A 21,053-nucleotide genomic window follows, 5' to 3' on the forward strand; every position below is an offset into this window, starting at 1 on the left:
CTTAAGAAACAGGAAACATCTCGAGTAAACAACCTGACCCTGCACCTAAAGCAATTAGAGAAAGAACAAAAAACCCCAAAGCTAGCAGAAGGAAAGAAATCATAAAGATCAGATCAGAAATAAATGAAAACGAAATGAAGGAAACGATAGCAAAGATCAATAAAACTAAAAGTTGGTTCTTTGAGAAGATAAATAAAATTGACAAACCATTAGCCAGACTCATCAAGAAAAATAGGGAGAAGACTCAAATCAATAGAATTAGAAACGAAAAAGGAGAAGTAACAACTGACACTGCAGAAATACAAAAGATCATGAGAGATTACTACAAGAAACTCTATGCCAATAAAATGGACAACCTGGAAGAAATGGACAAATTCTTAGAAATGCACAACCTGCCAAGACTGAATCAGGAAGAAATAGAAAATATGAACAGACCAATCACAAGCACTGACATTGAAACTGTGATAAAAAATCTTCCAACAAACAAAAGCCCAGGACCAGATGGCTTCACAGGCGAATTCTATCAAGCATTTAGAGAAGAGCTAACACCCATCCTTCTCAAACTCTTCCAAACAATTTCAGAGTAAGGAACACTCCCAAACTCATTCTACGAGGCCACCATCACCTTGATACCAAAACCAGGCAAGGATGTCACAAAGAAAACTACAGGCCAATCTCACTGATGAACATAGATGCAAAAATCCTCAACAAAATACTAGCAAACAGAATCCAACAGCACATTAAAAGGATCATACACCATGATCAAGTGGGGTTTATTCCAGGAATGCAAGGATTCTTCAATATACGCAAATCAATTAATGTGATACACCATATTAACAAGTTGAAGGAGAAAAACCATATGATCATCTCAATAGATGCAGAGAAAGCTTTCGACAAAATTCAACACCCATTTATGATAAAAACTCTGCAGAAAGTAGGCATAGAGGGAACTTTCCTCAACATAATAAAGGCCATATATGACAAACCCACAGCCAACATTGTCCTCAATGGTGAAAAACTGAAACCATTTCCACTAAGATCAGGAGCAAGACAAGGCTGCCCACTCTCACCACTATTATTCAACCTAGTTTTGGAAGTTTTAGCCACAGCAATCAGAGAAGAAAAGGAAATAAAAGGAATCCAAATTGGAAAAGAAGAAGTAAAGCTGTCACTGTTTGCAGATGACTTGATACTGTACATAGAGAATCCTAAAGATGCTACCAGAAAACTACTAGAGCTAATCAATGACTTTGGAAAAGTAGAGGATACAAAATTAATGCAAAGAAATCTCTGGCATTCCTGTACACTAATGATGAAAAATCTGAAAATGAAATCAAGAAAACACTCCCATTTACCATTGCAACAAAAAGAATAAAATATCTAGGAATAAACCTACCTAAGGAGACAAAAGACCTGTATGCAGAAAATTATAAGACACTGTTGAAAGAAATTAAAGATGATACAAATAGATGGAGAGATATACCATGCTCCTGGATTGGAAGAATCAATATTGTGAAAATGACTCTACTACCCAAAGCAATCTACAGATTCAATGCAATCCCTATGAAACTACCACTGGCATTTTTCACAGAACTAGAACAAAAAAATTTCAAAATTTGTTTGGAAAAACAAAAGACCCCGAATAGCCAAAGCAATCTTGAGAACGAAAAAAGGAGCTGGAGGAATCAGGCTCCCTGACTTCAGACTATACTACAAAGCTACAGTAATCAAGACAGTGTGGTACTGGCACAAAAACAGAAAGATAGATCAATGGAACAGGATAGAAAGCCCAGAGATAAACCCACGCACATATGGTCAACTTATCTTTCATAAAGGAGGCAGGAATGTACAGTGGAGAAAGGACAGCCTCTTCAATAAGTGGTGCTGGGAAAACTGGACAGGGACATGTAAAAGTATGAGATTAGATCACTCCCTAACACCATACACAAAAATAAGCTCCAAATGGATTAAAGACCTAAATGTAAGGCCAGAAACTATCAAACTCTTAGAGGAAAACATAGGCAGAACACTCTATGACATCAATCACAGCAAGATCCTTTTGGACCCACCTCCTAGAGAAATGGAAATAAAAACAAAGATAAACAAATGGGACATAATGAAACTTCAAAGCTTTTGCACAGCAAAGGAAACCATAAACAAGACCAAAAGACAACCCTCAGAATGGGAGAAAATATTTGCAAATGAAGCAACTGACAAAGGAGTAATCTCCAAAATTTATAAGCAGCTCATGCAGCTCAATAGCAAAAAAACAAACAACCCAATCCAAAAATGGGCAGAAGACTTAAATAGGCATTTCTCCAAAGAAGATATACAGACTGCCAACAAACACATGAAAGAATGCTCAACATCATTAATCATTAGAGAAATGCAAATCAAAACTACAATGAGATATCATCTCACACCAGTCAGAACGGCCATCATCAAGAAATCTAGAAACAATAAATGCTGGACAGGGTGTGGAGAAAAGGGAACACACTTGCACTGCTGGTGGGAATGTGAATTGGTACAGCCACTATGGAGAACAGTATGGAGGTTCCTTAAAAAACTAAAAATAGAACTACAGTATGACCCACCAATCCCACTACTAGGCATATACCCTGAGAAAACCATAATTCAAAAAGAGACATGTACCAAAATGTTCATTGCAGCTCTATTCACAATAGCCCAGAGCTGGAAACAACCTAAATGTCCATCATCAGATGAATGGATAAAGAAGATGTGGCACATATATACAATGGAATATTACTCAGCCATAAAAAGAAATGAAACTGAGCTATTTGTAATGAGGTGGGTAGACCTAGAGTCTGTCATACAGAGTGAAGTAAGTCAGAAAGAGAAAGACAAATACTGTATGCTAACACATATATATGGAATTAAAAAAAATGTCATGAAGAACCTAGGGGTAAAACGGGAATAAAGACACAGGCCTACTTGAGAATGGACTTGAGGATATGGGGAGGAGGAAAGGTAAGCTGTGACAAAGCGAAAGAGAGGCATGGACATATATACAGTACCAAACGTAAGGTAGATAGATAGTGGGAACCAGCCACAGAGCACAGGGACATCAGCTCGGTGCTTTGTGACCGCCTGGAGGGGAGGGATGGGGAGGTTGGGAGGGAGGGAGATGCATGAGGAAAGGGATGTGGGAACAGATGTAAATGTATAACTGATTCACTTTGTTATAAAGCAGAAACTAATAAAAAAATTATCTTTGAGCCGAAAAGGAAAAAAAAGAAGTAATCAATAAAAATTATTAATATACTCTCTCAAATAAAAAAAACAAAAAAAGAATTTAGCCATGGAGCAACTAAGCCTGTGCACCAAAAGAACTAAGCCTGTGCTCTAGAGCCCGCAAGTCACAACTACTGAGCCCACGTGCCACAACTATTGAAGCCCATGCACCTAGAGCCCGTGTTCTGGAACAACAGAAGCCACCGAAATGAGAAGCCCGCACACTGCAACGAAGACCCAACACAGCCAAAAAAAAAAAAAAAAAGAATCCAGTAAACATTTGCCTGGGTGGTGATAGGATTTGTTTTCCAGGTTAAATGAGGCTCACTTGGTATAAAATCAATGCACACACTGAAAGTGTACAGTTTATTTATTTTTATATCCATACCCATTCAAGATGCAGTCGTGATGGGAATATTTTCTAGAAAGTTGGCACCAGTAAGAGTGATGTTTAGGGGAACATAAATCAAGGGAAAAACAACACAAAAAGTTCACATACACACACAGAGTCATACCACTCATTTCACATACAGACACACCCAGTCTCATGCACACAAACCTACACCATCTAACCGTAATAAAGCTTCTTCTTGGGACTATAGTAATTGGTCACATTACTTGTAAATCACTTTCTATCACCAGGACTCTACTCTCATTCCCAGCACAAATTTGGAATCAGTTTGTCCTCTACACTAAAACCAGCAAGAATGTCCCATTTTCTCATCTTCAAAGTTCTTCCTCCCCAAGTGACTGATTCCATCATACATATCGGTTTCATGTTCTGTGAAGGTCACCTGCAATTACAGAAGAGAAAACACTATGAGGATAAGATCACAGTGATGCTCAGGTCTTTTGATCATTTGCTGACAGTAGAAAACCTGATAAGAAACAGTGGTCCAGGGAACCCAGCAAGGGTTATCAGAGCAAACCTACACAGGGTGAAAAGCAAGAACTTTGCTGGGAGGATGGAACTTCCAAGTCCATTTAGGTTGGAAATTACAGAATTCTTTTCCTAGAGGAAAAATCGCTGCAGGAGAGAGAGCTCCGTACACTACAGGCTGTAATGGATGCTGTCAATTGTAATGTCCTGTGGAGTCAGGCACCATGGGTTGGTAATAGTCTCTCACTCCACAATCTCCCAACTAAGGGAATTGTATGTATCTGGAAGGAATAACCTCAAATATTCATAACTTAATTCTATTGAAAGAGAAATAAAGCAATATTTCTATCTCAGACCAGAAGAAATCTAGCTTACCTTGGGGATACACGAAGGCTTTTCTTCTGTCCTATCATGGTGCATGTCATCCGCCACATCCTCAGGGAGAGCTGGAGGGACACAGAGTAACTGTCAGGACACTGGTGATGCTGCTCAGGAATTACTCAGGGCCTTTCTTCTCGATGAGGACATGGGGTGGTGTGTATGGATGTGGGAGGTTAGTAAGTGTGGGCTGAGCTGGTGTTGGGCCATCCTCTTTGGGGGATGAAGGAAGGCACAGGACAAGAGGAAGGAATTGAAAACCGAGCTTTGGCTTTCTAGCTAAGGGGAGCCTAATCAGAAGGGAAGGGTCGATCTAAAAAATGGTAAACACTAAAATGCATGCTCTGTTTCAATGACACAGACCCATGACCCAACATGCCTCTTTTGAGCTTCTGCTAAATTGCCACTGTCTCTTGATTTTTCCCAGATCACTCTTTCCCCAGCATCCACAATTCCAGCTACTGCATTTGTCATGTCTTCTATTGTACAATATTTTGTACTTGATTAACAGCAACCTGTATTAAAGGACTGAATTCAATACTAGACAAAATATGCTATATTTATTCACTAATCACTTGTCTTAAAGAAAATCAAATACATAAGATTTGACAAAACTGAAATCCTACCATTTAGATACAGCCACTATCAATCGTATCATATTTTACTCCCAGTCTTTGTTTTCTATAAAATGTATGTATGCGCACTGTGTCAGGGGCTGTCCATACTCTTGGGAGCTGTTCCATAAGTGGGACAATTCATTATGAAGAGGGAGCCCGGACTGAGCACAGCCTGTCTCTAACCCAGCTGTGCAGGAGAAGTGTACAGGCTAACAGTCAGGTTCCACATTGAGTCCTTGGGTGTGGGCTACAGGAATTGACCAATTCTAAAGCTTATGTTAATGTTATCCAATACAATAAAATAGCTCCCTGATTCTTATCTGCTTTTGGCCTTGTTTAAGCAATGACACCAGCACTGACAGATATGACCTGTACTGTATACATGGTGTCTCACACCTCTCAGAATCTGTGAGCTGACCAGGAGAATGCAGGTCTTGAGGTGAATTTCACATTAATGACTGTGCCAAAGTCAACTGATAAGTCCACCCATAGCTGCCCTGGATTCTGTGACCACTAAGGCCACCTGATGGGCAAGGTCTGGACCTTTGGAGATGCTAGGACTTCCAGCCAAAGATATGGATGCAGGGACTCCCTTGCTCCATGACTGAGGATCCCTTGGCTGAGTGGTAAGTGCAGGTCAGGGATACAGAGCACCCACATTGGGACCCACCCCTGGGTTCTCACTTTGGCTTTTCCACTTAGGAGGTCAAGAGCTGAGAACATTTATCTCTGCACCATCTCCTTCTGAGGAAAAGGAATATTAACCAAATCTGGGCAACAGCTGTGTTGAGGGAAGAACAAGGTAGTGTACAGACAGTGTGCAGTGGTGATGAGCTTTGTTGACAGGTGAATTGTGCTGTGTAAGAGGGAAATATCTCCTCAGGAAACACACACACGCTTATGCATGCAGGTTCACAAACACACCACATAGGCTCACACATGGACCCCACCCCAACCCTGATACACACAAACCCACATCATCTAAATGATGCAGTTACTTCCAGGACCATAGAACTTGGGCATGGCTTTTTACTGGGAAATCAGTCTCTAGCTCTACACCCCCAGCCCTCATCCCTGTAGGGACCCTGAATCAGGGTGTCTCTCCAAGCAAAGCCAGCAAAAGAGTCCCACCTTCTTCATCATCTAGATTGTTCCTCAGCACAGGGGTGATCTCTGAATACGTACCGTTTTTGTTTGCTGTCCTATCCACCTGTGATTAGAGAAAAGAAAACAGTGTAAGGATCTCAGCATCCTGTGCTCTGCGGACACAGGTATTTCATCTCTTTTTTTGTCCTCAGAAAACCAAATTGGGAACTGTTGTTGAGTCAATAGCCCCAAAAGAAACCAGAGAAGACAGCTGTGGGAAAGGCTGGAGCTTTGCCTGGAAGATCTCTCAGGTCCAATTTGAGGGGCAAATACAAAAGTCTATTTCAAGGAGGGAAATTTTCTGCTGAGGAAAGTGTGTCTGACTATACAGTTTCTAACTGATGTTGCCATTTTTTAAATGGACTTTTGAGTGAGTTATCTGTTGGGAAAGACCTTCAATCAGCATTCATCCAACCAAGCAAAACTGTATACATCAGCTGTCTTGAACATTGTAGATCTTCATATCTGAAATCAATTGGAAAAGAAAAAAATGAAGCAAACTTTTAATCTCTGATAAATAAGGGGAGCTTACCTTGGAGGTAGAAGGAGCCTCGTCAACTGCCCTCACATAGGGCTGTTCTTCCAACAGGTCCTCAGGGGGCTCTAGGAGGACACAGGGTAAGTGTCAGGACACTGGTGATGCTGCTCAGGAATTACTCAGAGAGCCTCGTTAATGTGGACACAGGGTGGGAGTGTATGGGTGCAGGTGGTTAATGAGTGTGGACTGAGGTGCTGTTGGACAAACCTCCCTGGTGGGTGGAGGAAGGCAAAGGGGAGGAACATTTCAGAAATGAGGAAGAGAACCTTTAGCTTTCTAGCTGTAGGGAACCTAATCAATTTGAAAGTGTCAGTCTGAAAAAGCTTAAACACTAACATTGCACTATGTTTCAGTATAGAGTCCCACGGCCCCTCTGCCCATTTCAAAGTCCCTCCAAATCCCCCTTCTTCTTGAAATGTTACAAGACTCTTTCAGCTTCCTTCTAATCAAATCTGTCGCTCCTTCATTCATCGTCCATTCTGTTGGAATTTTGACTTATTTTATTGTGATGAAATATACATATTTATGCTTTTCATAATTTTTAAGTAGACAGTTCACTAGCATTTCTTACTTTCACAATGCTGTGTAGCCATCAACACAATCTACATCTTAATCTTTTTCATCATTTCAACGTAACCTCTGTACCCATTAAATCATAATCCACCTTACTCCTGCCTCCTGACCTTGGTAATTTCTACTTCCGGTGTCTGTGAGTTTGCCTACACTAGGTTCCTCATACTAGTGGAATCATATAATATTTGTCTTTCTGTGCCTGCCTAATTTCACTAACAATAATATATTTTTTATATTATTTGGATCATTCATTTTGTAGCATAAGTCAATCTTTAATTCCTTTTTATGGTTGAAAATTATTCCATTCTGTGTATATATCACATTTTATTTATCCATTCATCACCTCATGGACTTTGGATTGTTTCTATCTTTTCGCTACTAAGAATAATGCTACTATGAACATTAGTGTACACATTTCTGTATGGCACCATAATGGTGACAAATAATATTGTACATATTTCAAATATCATTGAATATAACAACACAAGGGGTGACTCTTAGGTGAACTACGGACTTTTCATTAGTAAAAATATACTTACATTGTTTCACTAATTGTAACAAATGTACTTCACCTATGCTATATATTATTAATAGCTGAAACTGGAGTGATAGGATACAGGAATTTTCTGTACTGCATGTACAACTTTTATGTCAATATAATCCTGTTCTAAATAATGTCTAATAATTTAAAGAAATCTCAAAACATGGTTTCAGGGAGGGATGTGTTGTTGCTAACGTTCAAAAATCAGCTAAAGTCTAAACCGTAACTAGAGACCATCTTCACTCTTAAACATGAACCAAATGTTGAATTTTAAATGTATGTTTACTTCCATGGTTAAAACAGTACCAGCTGGCTTAGTAAGTTTCAATTTGAACACATGGAATAAAAGAAGAATACTGCTTAATATTTCATAGCTTTTTCTTCAATATGAGGCACTGAATCAACTAGAATAATTATTCTTGAGTGAACCTAATGAAAAATTTTCCACAGTACCTTCAGCTGGGTCATTTATAGGGTGCCCCCTAAAATGTGGCCAGATGCGGAACTTTTTCAGCCAGCCTGGGGTTGATATTCTTGACCTCTGATGAGTGTTATTTCTTCTGGCACTCTGGGAGCAGCATCCTGGGAAATGCATTACAATAGAGACAATTATTGACATCTTGCTGGCAGAAGACAATGGGGAAATTAGCAATAATTTATTCACAGTTCAATCCTTTGGTCCCTTTCCTCACCAGCGGCCCAGCAGAGCCTCCTGAAACAAAGTTGCACTTAGGAAGATATTGCAGTTTGGTATGCAGTGCAAACACCCAACAGACATGTTTTGTGGGCAAATATCTTTATTTAACTGAGAATGTCTAGAAACTCAGCAAACCATTGGGACCATGACTGATGGACTGGATTCAAATCCCGTTTGGAAGAAGCATGTACTTGGGAATGATATGTAGATCCCTCTTTGCCTCAGTTCCCTGTTCTGAGATGTAGAAATGTTAATATGGCCTACATTTAGCATTATGTCATGTGGCCAAAAATGATTGAATACAGGTAAAATGTTTGAAAAATAAAGGACCGGTGCTTCACAAATTCTCTATAAATGTTCAATCCTGAATGATGGCAAGAAGAAGCTGGATATTTCGTAGCTGTTGAAAGGAGAGAAGGGATTTGACGGCTCCAAGTAAAGGGGGATTCAAGCTTACTCTTCAGCTTTTTCATGGGAACAATGCTTTACAGCTCATGGAGAATATCCATTATCATGTCTGACACCCAGCCCTGTTGGGGGTGAAGGGGAGGGCAAAGTGGGGGCTGTAACCCATATGTTATGGTGGAGGGTGTGGAAATTTAGAGAGATAAGTGTCTGTCCAAGAGTCACAACCATGATGAATGATGGATCACGGACAGGACAGACAGAGCCAGTGCCCACCCTGAGATCAATACCTGGGGTAGATCTCTTGGGTCTGTCTTCACTGTATGCAGTGTTTCTTGCCCAGCACACAGAAACAGAGTCGGCACAAGTGATGGAAGACAGACTTTCCACAGGAGAAGGACATTTCGTTTCCTTAGCACAGAATCCGATAGTGAATATTAGCCTCAAAGGAGAAAGGTGGAGTGAATTTCCTCCATCTACTCCTGGAGGCTCCTTCTTTCTCGGACTCCTCCAGAACTGGGTGTGGCATGTGGGTACAAGCATGGGCTCCCTGCAAAAGGAAGGAGGCCTGCCTAGCACTAGGTGCTTCAGGTAAGGGGGGAGGACTCATCCCGAGGCTCTAATAGGAAACACAATGAGGGAAGTGGCAGAGAGATGTATCATAACCATTCAGAATGCTATGAGACCTACTAAGAGATGAGATTTCTTATTAAATTAAGTTGTAATTGACCCAGTAGTAGGGATGCTGAAACCCAGTTGTGTTCATTAAGAATCCAGCCATGGAGCAACTAAGTCCGTGCACCACAACTACAAAGCCTGTGCTCTAGAGCCCGCAAATCACAACTACTGAGCCCACGTGCCACAACTATTGAAGCCCATGAACCTAGAGCCCGTGCTCTGGAACAAGAGAAGCCACCGAAATGAGAAGCCCGTGCACTGCAACGAAGAGCCAACACAGCCAAAAAAAAAAAAAAAGAATCCAGTAAACATTTGCCTGGGTGGTGATAGGATTTGTTTTCCAGGTTAAATGAGGCTCACTTGGTATAAAATCAATGCACACACTGAAAGTGTACAGTTTATTTACTTTTATATCCATACCCATTCATGATGCAGTGGTGATGGGAATATTTTCTAGAAAGTTGGCACCAGTAACAGTGATGTTTAGGGGAACATAAATCAAGGGAAACACAACACAAAAAGTTCACATACACACACAGAGTCATCCCACTCATTTCACATACAGACACACCCAGTCTCATGCACACAAACCTACACCACCTAACCGTAATACAGCTTCTTCCTGGGACTATAGTAATTGGTCACATTACTTGTAAATCACTTTCTATCACCAGGACCCCTACTCTCATTCCCAGCACAAATTTGGAATCAGTTTGCCCTCTACACTAAAACCAGCAAGAATGTCCCACTTTCTCATCTTCCAAGTTCTTCCTCCCCAAGTGACTGATTCCAGAATACATACCGTTTTCACGTTCTGGGAAGGTCACCTGCAATTACAGAAGAGAAAACACTATGAGGATAAGATCACAGTGATGCTCAGGTCTTTTGTTCATTTGCTGACAGTAGAAAACCTGATAAGAAACAGTGGTCCAGGGAACCCAGCAAGGGTTATCAGAGCAAACCTACTCAGGCTGAAAGGCAAGAACTTTGCTAGGAGGATGGAACTTCCAAGTCCATTTAGGTTGGAAATTACAGAATTCTTTGCCTAGAGGAAAAATCGCTGTAGGAGAGAGAACTCTGTACTCTACAGGCTGTAATGGATGCAGTCAATTTTAATGTCCTGTGGAATCAGGCACCATGAGTTGGTAATAGACTCTCACTCCACATTCTCCCAACCAAGGGAATTGTATGTATCTGGAATGAATACCCTCAAATATTCATAACTTAATTCTAATGAAAGAGAAATAAAGAAATATTTCTATCTCAGACCAGAAGAAATCTAGCTTACCTTGGGGATCCACGGAGGCTTTTCTTCTGTCCTATCACGGTGCATGTCAACCGCCACATCCTCAGGGAGAGCTGGAGGGACACAGAGTAACTGTCAGGACACTGGTGATGCGGCTCAGGAATTACTCAGGGGCTTTCTTCTCGATGAGGACATGGGGTGGTGTGTATGGATGTGGGAGGTTAGTAAGTGTGGCGTGAGCTGGTGTTGGGCCATCCTCTTTGGTGGAGGAAGAAAGGCAAAGGACAAGAGGAAGGAAATGAAAACAGAGCTTTGGCTTTCTAGCTAAGGGGAGCCTAATCAGAAGGGAAGGGTCGATCTAAAAAATGGTAAACACTAAAATGCATGCTCTGTTTCAATGACACAGACCCATGACCCATGCTTTGAGCTTCTGCTAAATTGCCACTGTCTCTTGATTTTTCCCAGATCACTCTTTCCCCAGCATCCACAATGCCAGCTACTGCATTTATCATGTCTTCTGTTGTATGATATTTTATACTTGATTAACAGCAACCTCCATTAAAGGACTGAATTCAATCCTAGACAAAATATGCTATATTTATTCACTAATCACTTGTCTTAAAGAAAATCAAATACACAAGATTTGACAAAACTGAAATCCTACCCTTTAGATGCAGCCACTATCAATCGTGTCATATTTTTCTCCCAGTCTTTGTTTTCTATACAATGTACGTATGCCCACTGAGTCAGGGCCTGTCCATACTCTAGGGAGCTGTTCCATAAGTGGGACACTTCGTTATGAAGAGGGAGCCCGGACTGAGCACAGCCTGTCTCTAACCCAGCTGTGCAGCAGAAGTGTACAGGCTAACAGTCAGGTTCCACTTTGAGTCCTTGGGTGTGGGCTACAGGAATTGACCAATGCTAAGGCTTATGGTAATGTTATCCAATACAATAAAATAGCTCCCTGATTCTTATCTGCTTTTGGCCTTGTTTAAGCAATGACACCAGCACTGACAGATATGACCTGTACTGTATACATGGGGTCTCACACCTCTCAGAATCTGTGAGCTGACCAGGAGAATGCAGGTCCTGAGGTGAATTTCACATTAATGACTGTGCCAAAGTCAACTGATAAGCCCACCCATAGCTGCCCTGGATTCTGTGACCACTAAGGCCACCTGATGGGCAAGGTCTGGACCTTTGGAGATGCTAGGACTTCCAGCCAAGGATACGGATGCAGGGACTCCCTTGCTCCATGACTGAGGATCCCTTGGCTGAGTGGTAAGTGCAGGTCAGGGATCCAGAGCACCCACATTGGGACCCACCCCTGGGTTCTCAGTTTGGCTTTTCCACTTAGGAGGTCAAGAGCTTAGAACATTTATCTCTGCACCATCTCCTTCTGAGGAAAAGGAATATTAACCAAATCTGGGCAACAGCTGTGTTGAGGGAAGAACAAGGTTGTGGACAGACAGTGTGCAGTGGTGATGAGCTTTGTTGACAGGTGAATTCTGCTGTGTAAGAGGGAAATATCTCCTCAGGAAACACACACACGCTTATGCATGCAGGTTCACAAACACACCACATAGGCTCACACATGGACCACACCCCAACCCTGATACACACAAACCCACATCATCTAAATGATGCAGTTACTTCCAGGACCATAGAACTTGGGCATGGCTTTTTACTGGGAAATCAGTCTCTAGCTCTACACCCCCAGCCCTCATCCCTGTAGGGACCCTGAATCAGGGTGTCTCTCCAAGCAAAGCCAGCAAGAGAGTCCCACCGTCTTCATCATCTAGATTGTTCCTCAGCAGAGGGGTGATCTCTGAATACGTACCGTTTTTGTTTGCTGTCCTATCCACCTGTGATTAGAGAAGAGAAAACAGTGTAAGGATCTCAGCATCCTGTGCTCTGCGGACACAGGTATTTCATCTCTTTTTTTGTCCTCAGAAAACCAAATTGGGAACTGTTGTTGAGTCAATAGCCCCAAAAGAAACCAGAGAAGACAGCTGTGGGAAAGGCTGGAGCTTTGCCTGGAAGATCTCTCAGGTCCAATTTGAGGGGCAAATACAAAAGTCTATTTCAAGGAGGGAAATTTTCTGCTGAGGAAAGTGTGTCTGACTATACAGTTTCTAACTGATGTTGCCATTTTTTAAATGGACTTTTGAATGAGTTATCTGTTGGGAAAGACCTTCAATCAGCATTCATCCAACCAAGCAAAACTGTATACATCAGCTGTCTTGAACACTGTAGATCTTCATATCTGAAATCAATTGGAAAAGAAAGAAATGAAGCAAACTTTTAATCTCTGATAAATAAGGGGAGCTTACCCTGGAGGTAGAAGGAGCCTCTTCAACTGCCCTCACATAGGGCAGTTCTTCCAACAGGTCCTCAGGGGGCTCTAGGAGGACACAGGGTTAATGTCAGGACACTGGTGATGCTGCTCAGGAATTACTCAGAGAGCCTCGTTAATGTTCACACAGGGTGGGAGTGTATGGATGCAGGTGGTTAATGAGTGTGGACTGAGGTGCTGTTGGACAAACCTCCCTGGTGGGTGGAAGAAGGCAAAGGGGAGGAACATTTCAGAAATGAGGAAGAGAACCTTTAGCTTTCTAGCTGTAGGGAACCTAATCAATTTGAAAGTGTCAGTCTGAAAAAGCTTAAACACTAACATTGCACTATGCTTCAGTATAGAGTCCCACGGCCCCTCTGCCCATTTCAAAGTCCCTCCAAATCCCCCTTCTTCTTGAAATGTTACAAGACTCTTTCAGCTTCCTTCTAATCAAATCTGTCGCTCCTTCATTCATCGTCCATTCTGTTGGATTTTTGACTTATTTTATTGTGATGAAATATACATATTTATGCTTTTCATAATTTTTAAGTAGACAGTTCACTAGCATTTCTTACTTTCACAATGCTGTGTAGCCATCAACACAATCTACATCTTAATCTTTTTCATTATTTCAACGTAACCTCTGTACCCATTAAATCATAATCCACCTTACTCCTGCCTCCTGACCTTGGTAATTTCTACTTCCGGTGTCTGTGAGTTTGCCTACACTAGGTACCTCATAATAGTGGAATCATATAATATTTGTCTTTCTGTGCCTGCCTAATTTCACTAACAATAAAATATTTTTTATATTATTTGGATCATTCATTTTGTAGCATAAGTCAATCTTTAATTCCTTTTTATGGTTGAAAATTATTCCATTCTGTGTATATATCACATTTTATTTATCCATTCATCACCTCATGGACTTTGGATTGTTTGTATCTTTTGGCTACTAAGAATAATGCTACTATGAACATTAGTGTACACATTTCTGTATGGCACCATAATGGTGACAAATAATATTGTACATATTTCAAATATCATTGAATATAACAACACAAGGGGTGACTCTTAGGTGAACTACGGACTTTTCATTAGTAAAAATATACTTACATTGTTTCACTAATTGTAACAAATGTACTTCACCTATGCTATATATTATTAATAGCTGAAACTGGAGTGATAGGATACAGGAATTTTCTGTACTGCATGTACAACTTTTATGTCAATATAATCCTGTTCTAAATAATGTCTAATAATTTAAAGAAATCTCAAAACATGGTTTCAGGGAGGGATGTGTTGTTGCTAACGTTCAAAAATCAGCTAAAGTCTAAACCGTAACTAGAGACCATCTTCACTCTTAAACATGAACCAAATGTTGAATTTTAAATGTATGTTTACTTCCATGGTTAAAACAGTACCAGCTGGCTTAGTAAGTTTCAATTTGAACACATGGAATAAAAGAAGAATACTGCTTAATATTTCATAGCTTTTTCTTCAATATGAGGCACTGAATCAACTAGAATAATTATTCTTGAGTGAACCTAATGAAAAATTTTCCACAGTACCTTCAGCTGGGTCATTTATAGGGTGCCCCCTAAAATGTGGCCAGATGCGGAACTTTTTCAGCCAGCCTGGGGTTGATATTCTTGACCTCTGATGAGTGTTTCTTCTTCTGGCACTCTGGGAGCAGCATCCTGGGAAATGCATTACAATAGAGACAATTATTGACATCTTGCTGGCAGAAGACAATGGGGAAATTAGCAATAATTTATTCACAGTTCAATCCTTTGGTCCCTTTCCTCACCAGCTGCCCAGCAGAGCCTCCTGAAACAAAGTTGGACTTAGGAAGATCTTGCAGTTTGGTATGCAGTGAAAACACCCAACAGACATGTTTTGTGGGCAAATATCTTTATTTAACTGAGAATGTCTAGAAACTCAGCAAACCATTGGGACCATGACTGATGGACTGGATTCAAATCCCGTTTGGAAGAAGCATGTACTTGGGAATGATATGTAGATCCCTCTTTGCCTCAGTTCCCTGTTCTGAGATGTAGAAATGTTAATATGGCCTACATTTAGCATTATGTCATGTGGCCAAAAATGATTGAATACAGGTAAAATGTTTGAAAAATAAAGGACCGGTGCTTCACAAATTCTCTATAAATGTTCAATCCTGAATGATGGCAAGAAGAAGCTGGATATTTCGTAGCTGTTGAAAGGAGAGAAGGGATTTGACGGCTCCAAGTAAAGGGGGATTCAAGCTTACTCTTCAGCTTTTTCATGGGAACAATGCTTTACAGCTCATGGAGAATATCCATTATCGTATCTGACACCCAGCCCTGTTGGGGGTGAAGGGGAGGGCAAAGTGGGGGCTGTAACCCATATGTTATGGTGGAGGGTGTGGAAATTTAGAGAGATAAGTGTCTGTCCAAGAGTCACAACCATGATGAATGATGGATCACGGACAGGACAGACAGAGCCAGTGCCCACCCTGAGATCAATACCTGGGGTAGATCTCTTGGGTCTGTCTTCACTGTATGCAGTGTTTCTTGCCCAGCACACAGAAACAGAGTCGGCACAAGTGATGGAAGACAGACTTTCCACAGGAGAAGGACATTTCGTTTCCTTAGCACAGAATCCGATAGTGAATATTAGCCTCAAAGGAGAAAGGTGGAGTGAATTTCCTCCATCTACTCCTGGAGGCTCCTTCTTTCTCGGACTCCTCCAGAACTGGGTGTGGCATGTGGGTACAAGCATGGGCTCCCTGCAAAAGGAAGGAGGCCTGCCTAGCACTAGGTGCTTCAGGTAAGGGGGGAGGACTCATCCCGAGGCTCTAATAGGAAACACAATGAGGGAAGTGGCAGAGAGATGTATCATAACCATTCAGAATGCTATGAGACCTACTAAGAGATGAGATTTCTTATTAAATTAAGTTGTAATTGACCCAGTAGTAGGGATGCTGAAACCCAGTTGTGTTCATTAAGAATCCAGCCATGGAGCAACTAAGTCCGTGCACCACAACTACAAAGCCTGTGCTCTAGAGCCCGCAAATCACAACTACTGAGCCCACGTGCCACAACTATTGAAGCCCATGAACCTAGAGCCCGTGCTCTGGAACAAGAGAAGCCACCGAAATGAGAAGCCCGTGCACTGCAACGAAGAGCCAACACAGCCAAAAAAAAAAAAAAAGAATCCAGTAAACATTTGCCTGGGTGGTGATAGGATTTGTTTTCCAGGTTAAATGAGGCTCACTTGGTATAAAATCAATGCACACACTGAAAGTGTACAGTTTATTTACTTTTATATCCATACCCATTCATGATGCAGTGGTGATGGGAATATTTTCTAGAAAGTTGGCACCAGTAACAGTGATGTTTAGGGGAACATAAATCAAGGGAAACACAACACAAAAAGTTCACATACACACACAGAGTCATCCCACTCATTTCACATACAGACACACCCAGTCTCATGCACACAAACCTACACCACCTAACCGTAATGCAGATTCTTCCTGGGACTATAGTAATTGGTCACATTACTTGTAAATCACTTTCTATCACCAGGGACCCTACTCTCATTCCCAGCACAAATTTGGAATCAGTTTGCCCTCTACACTAAAACCAGCAAGAATGTCCCACTTTCTCATCTTCAAAGTTCTTCCTCCCCAAGTGACTGATTCCAGAATACATACCGTTTTCACGTTCTGGGAAGGTCACCTGCAATTACAGAAGAGAAAACACTATGAGGATAAGATCACAGTGATGCTCAGGTCTTTTGTTCATTTGCTGACAGTAGAAAACCTGATAAGAAACAGTGGTCCAGGGAACCCAGCAAGGGTTATCAGAGCAAACCTACTCAGGCTGAAAGGCAAGAACTTTGCTAGGAGGATGGAACTTCCAAGTCCATTTAGGTTGGAAATTACAGAATTCTTTGCCTAGAGGAAAAATCGCTGTAGGAGAGAGAACTCTGTACTCTACAGGCTGTAATGGATGCAGTCAATTTTAATGTCCTGTGGAATCAGGCACCATGAGTTGGTAATAGACTCTCACTCCACATTCTCCCAACCAAGGGAATTGTATGTATCTGGAATGAATACCCTCAAATATTCATAACTTAATTCTATTGAAAGAGAAATAAAGAAATATTTCTATCTCAGACCAGAAGAAATCTAGCTTACCTTGGGGATCCACGGAGGCATTTCTTCTGTCCTATCATGGTGCATGTCAACCGCCACATCCTCAGGGAGAGCTGGAGGGACACAGAGTAACTGTCAGGACACTGGTGATGCTGCTCAGGAATTACTCAGGGGCTTTCTTCTCGATGAGGACATGGGGTGGTGTGTATGGATGTGGGAGGTTAGTAAGTGTGGCGTGAGCTGGTGTTGGGCCATCCTCTTTGGTGGAGGAAGAAAGGCAAAGGACAAGAGGAAGGAAATGAAAACAGAGCTTTGGCTTTCTAGCTAAGGGGAGCCTAATCAGAAGGGAAGGGTCGATCTAAAAAATGGTAAACACTAAAATGCATGCTCTGTTTCAATGACACAGACCCATGACCCATCCTGCCTCTTTTGAGCTTCTGCTAAATTGCCACTGTCTCTTGATTTTTCCCAGATCACTCTTTCCCCAGCATCCACAATGCCAGCTACTGCAATTATCATGTCTTCTGTTGTATGATATTTTATACTTGATTAACAGCAACCTCCATTAAAGGACTGAATTCAATCCTAGACAAAATATGCTATATTTATTCACTAATCACTTGTCTTAAAGAAAATCAAATATACAAGATTTGACAAAACTGAAATCCTACCCTTTAGATACAGCCACTATCAATCGTGTCATATTTTTCTCCCAGTCTTTGTTTTCAATACAATGTACGTATGCCCACTGAGTCAGGGCCTGTCCATACTCTAGGGAGCTGTTCCATAAGTGGGACACTTCGTTATGAAGAGGGAGCCCGGACTGAGCACAGCCTGTCTCTAACCCAGCTGTGCAGGAGAAGTGTACAAGCTAACAGTCAGGTTCCACTTTGAGTCCTTGGGTGTGGGCTACAGGAATTGACCAATGCTAAGGCTTATGGTAATGTTATCCAATACAATAAAATAGCTCCCTGATTCTTATCTGCTTTTGGCCTTGTTTAAGCAATAACACCAGCACTGACAAATATGACCTGTACTGTATACATGGGGTCTCACACCTCTCAGAATCTGTGAGCTGACCAGGAGAATGCAGGTCCTGAGGTGAATTTCACATTAATGACTGTGCCAAAGTCAACTGATAAGCCCACCCATAGCTGCCCTGGATTCTGTGACCACTAAGGCCACCTGATGGGCAAGGTCTGGACCTTTGGAGATGCTAGGACTTCCAGCCAAGGATACGGATGCAGGGACTCCCTTGCTCCATGACTGAGGATCCCTTGGCTGAGTGGTAAGTGCAGGTCAGGGATCCAGAGCACCCACATTGGGACCCACCCCTGGGTTCTCAGTTTGGCTTTTCCACTTAGGAGGTCAAGAGCTGAGAACATTTATCTCTGCACCATCTCCTTCTGAGGAAAAGGAATATTAACCAAATCTGGGCAACAGCTGTGTTGAGGGAAGAACAAGGTTGTGGACAGACAGTGTGCAGTGGTGATGAGCTTTGTTGACAGGTGAATTCTGCTGTGTAAGAGGGAAATATCTCCTCAGGAAACACACACACGCTTATGCATGCAGGTTCACAAACACACCACATAGGCTCACACATGGACCACACCCCAACCCTGATACACACAAACCCACATCATCTAAATGATGCAGTTACTTCCAGGACCATAGAACTTGGGCATGGCTTTTTACTGGGAAATCAGTCTCTAGCTCTACACCCCCAGCCCTCATCCCTGTAGGGACCCTGAATCAGGGTGTCTCTCCAAGCAAAGCCAGCAAGAGAGTCCCACCGTCTTCATCATCTAGATTGTTCCTCAGCAGAGGGGTGATCTCTGAATACGTACCGTTTTTGTTTGCTGTCCTATCCACCTGTGATTAGAGAAGAGAAAACAGTGTAAGGATCTCAGCATCCTGTGCTCTGCGGACACAGGTATTTCATCTCTTTTTTTGTCCTCAGAAAACCAAATTGGGAACTGTTGTTGAGTCAATAGCCCCAAAAGAAACCAGAGAAGACAGCTGTGGGAAAGGCTGGAGCTTTGCCTGGAAGATCTCTCAGGTCCAATTTGAGGGGCAAATACAAAAGTCTATTTCAAGGAGGGAAATTTTCTGCTGAGGAAAGTGTGTCTGACTATACAGTTTCTAACTGATGTTGCCATTTTTTAAATGGACTTTTGAATGAGTTATCTGTTGGGAAAGACCTTCAATCAGCATTCATCCAACCAAGCAAAACTGTATACATCAGCTGTCTTGAACACTGTAGATCTTCATATCTGAAATCAATTGGAAAAGAAAGAAATGAAGCAAACTTTTAATCTCTGATAAATAAGGGGAGCTTACCCTGGAGGTAGAAGGAGCCTCTTCAACTGCCCTCACATAGGGCAGTTCTTCCAACAGGTCCTCAGGGGGCTCTAGGAGGACACAGGGTTAATGTCAGGACACTGGTGATGCTGCTCAGGAATTACTCAGAGAGCCTCGTTAATGTTCACACAGGGTGGGAGTGTATGGATGCAGGTGGTTAATGAGTGTGGACTGAGGTGCTGTTGGACAAACCTCCCTGGTGGGTGGAAGAAGGCAAAGGGGAGGAACATTTCAGAAATGAGGAAGAGAACCTTTAGCTTTCTAGCTGTAGGGAACCTAATCAATTTGAAAGTGTCAGTCTGAAAAAGCTTAAACACTAACATTGCACTATGCTTCAGTATAGAGTCCCACGGCCCCTCTGCCCATTTCAAAGTCCCTCCAAATCCCCCTTCTTCTTGAAATGTTACAAGACTCTTTCAGCTTCCTTCTAATCAAATCTGTCGCTCCTTCATTCATCGTCCATTCTGTTGGATTTTTGACTTATTTTATTGTGATGAAATATACATATTTATGCTTTTCATAATTTTTAAGTAGACAGTTCACTAGCATTTCTTACTTTCACAATGCTGTGTAGCCATCAACACAATCTACATCTTAATCTTTTTCATTATTTCAACGTAACCTCTGTACCCATTAAATCATAATCCACCTTACTCCTGCCTCCTGACCTTGGTAATTTCTACTTCCGGTGTCTGTGAGTTTGCCTACACTAGGTACCTCATAATAGTGGAATCATATAATATTTGTCTTTCTGTGCCTGCCTAATTTCACTAACAATAAAATATTTTTTATATTATTTGGATCATTCATTTTGTAGCATAAGTCAATCTTTAATTCCTTTTTATGGTTGAAAATTATTCCATTCTGTGTATATATCACATTTTATTTATCCATTCATCACCTCATGGACTTTGGATTGTTTGTATCTTTTGGCTACTAAGAATAATGCTACTATGAACATTAGTGTACACATTTCTGTATGGCACCATAATGGTGACAAATAATATTGTACATATTTCAAATATCATTGAATATAACAACACAAGGGGTGACTCTTAGGTGAACTACGGACTTATCATTAGTAAAAATATACTTACATTGTTTCACTAATTGTAACAAATGTAGTTCACCTATGCTATATATTATTAATAGCTGAAACTGGAGTGATAGGATACAGGAATTTTCTGTACTGCATGTACAACTTTTATGTCAATATAATCCTGTTCTAAATAATGTCTAATAATTTAAAGAAATCTCAAAAC

At 41.4% G+C, this 21,053-nt stretch overlaps 1 protein-coding gene across 1 annotated transcript; it reads right to left on the minus strand.

Moving 5' to 3' along the window:
- Window positions 1-3,599: 3,599 nt before the first annotated feature.
- On the minus strand, window positions 3,600-13,218 carry LOC309798067 (uncharacterized protein). The gene is made up of 8 exons (XM_082646389.1): window positions 12,792-13,218; window positions 10,994-11,064; window positions 10,508-10,532; window positions 8,379-8,507; window positions 6,806-6,876; window positions 6,313-6,337; window positions 4,508-4,578; window positions 3,600-4,046 (listed from the first exon to the last, which is right to left on the minus strand). Exons 2-8 carry the CDS (start codon window positions 11,036-11,038, stop codon window positions 3,945-3,947), a joined length of 468 nt encoding a protein of 155 aa, XP_082502515.1. The 5' UTR covers window positions 11,039-11,064; window positions 12,792-13,218; the 3' UTR covers window positions 3,600-3,944.
- Window positions 13,219-21,053: the final 7,835 nt, after the last annotated feature.

Source organism: Mesoplodon mirus (genome assembly GCF_964341445.2).
Source record: "Mesoplodon mirus genome assembly, contig: HAP1_SCAFFOLD_1518, whole genome shotgun sequence".
Lineage (NCBI taxonomy): Eukaryota > Metazoa > Chordata > Mammalia > Artiodactyla > Ziphiidae > Mesoplodon > Mesoplodon mirus.

Coding starts and splice junctions, on each gene's coding strand:
- LOC309798067 (XM_082646389.1), bottom strand. CDS start 11,038: ATGCACCGTGATAGGACAGAAGAAAAGCCTCCGTGGATCCCCAAG. Junction 10,533..10,993: donor AGCCTCCGTGGATCCCCAAG/GTAAGCTAGATT, acceptor CTGTAATTGCAG/GTGACCTTCCCAGAACGTGA. Junction 8,508..10,507: donor CTTCCCAGAACGTGAAAACG/GTATGTATTCTG, acceptor TGCATTTCCCAG/GATGCTGCTCCCAGAGTGCC.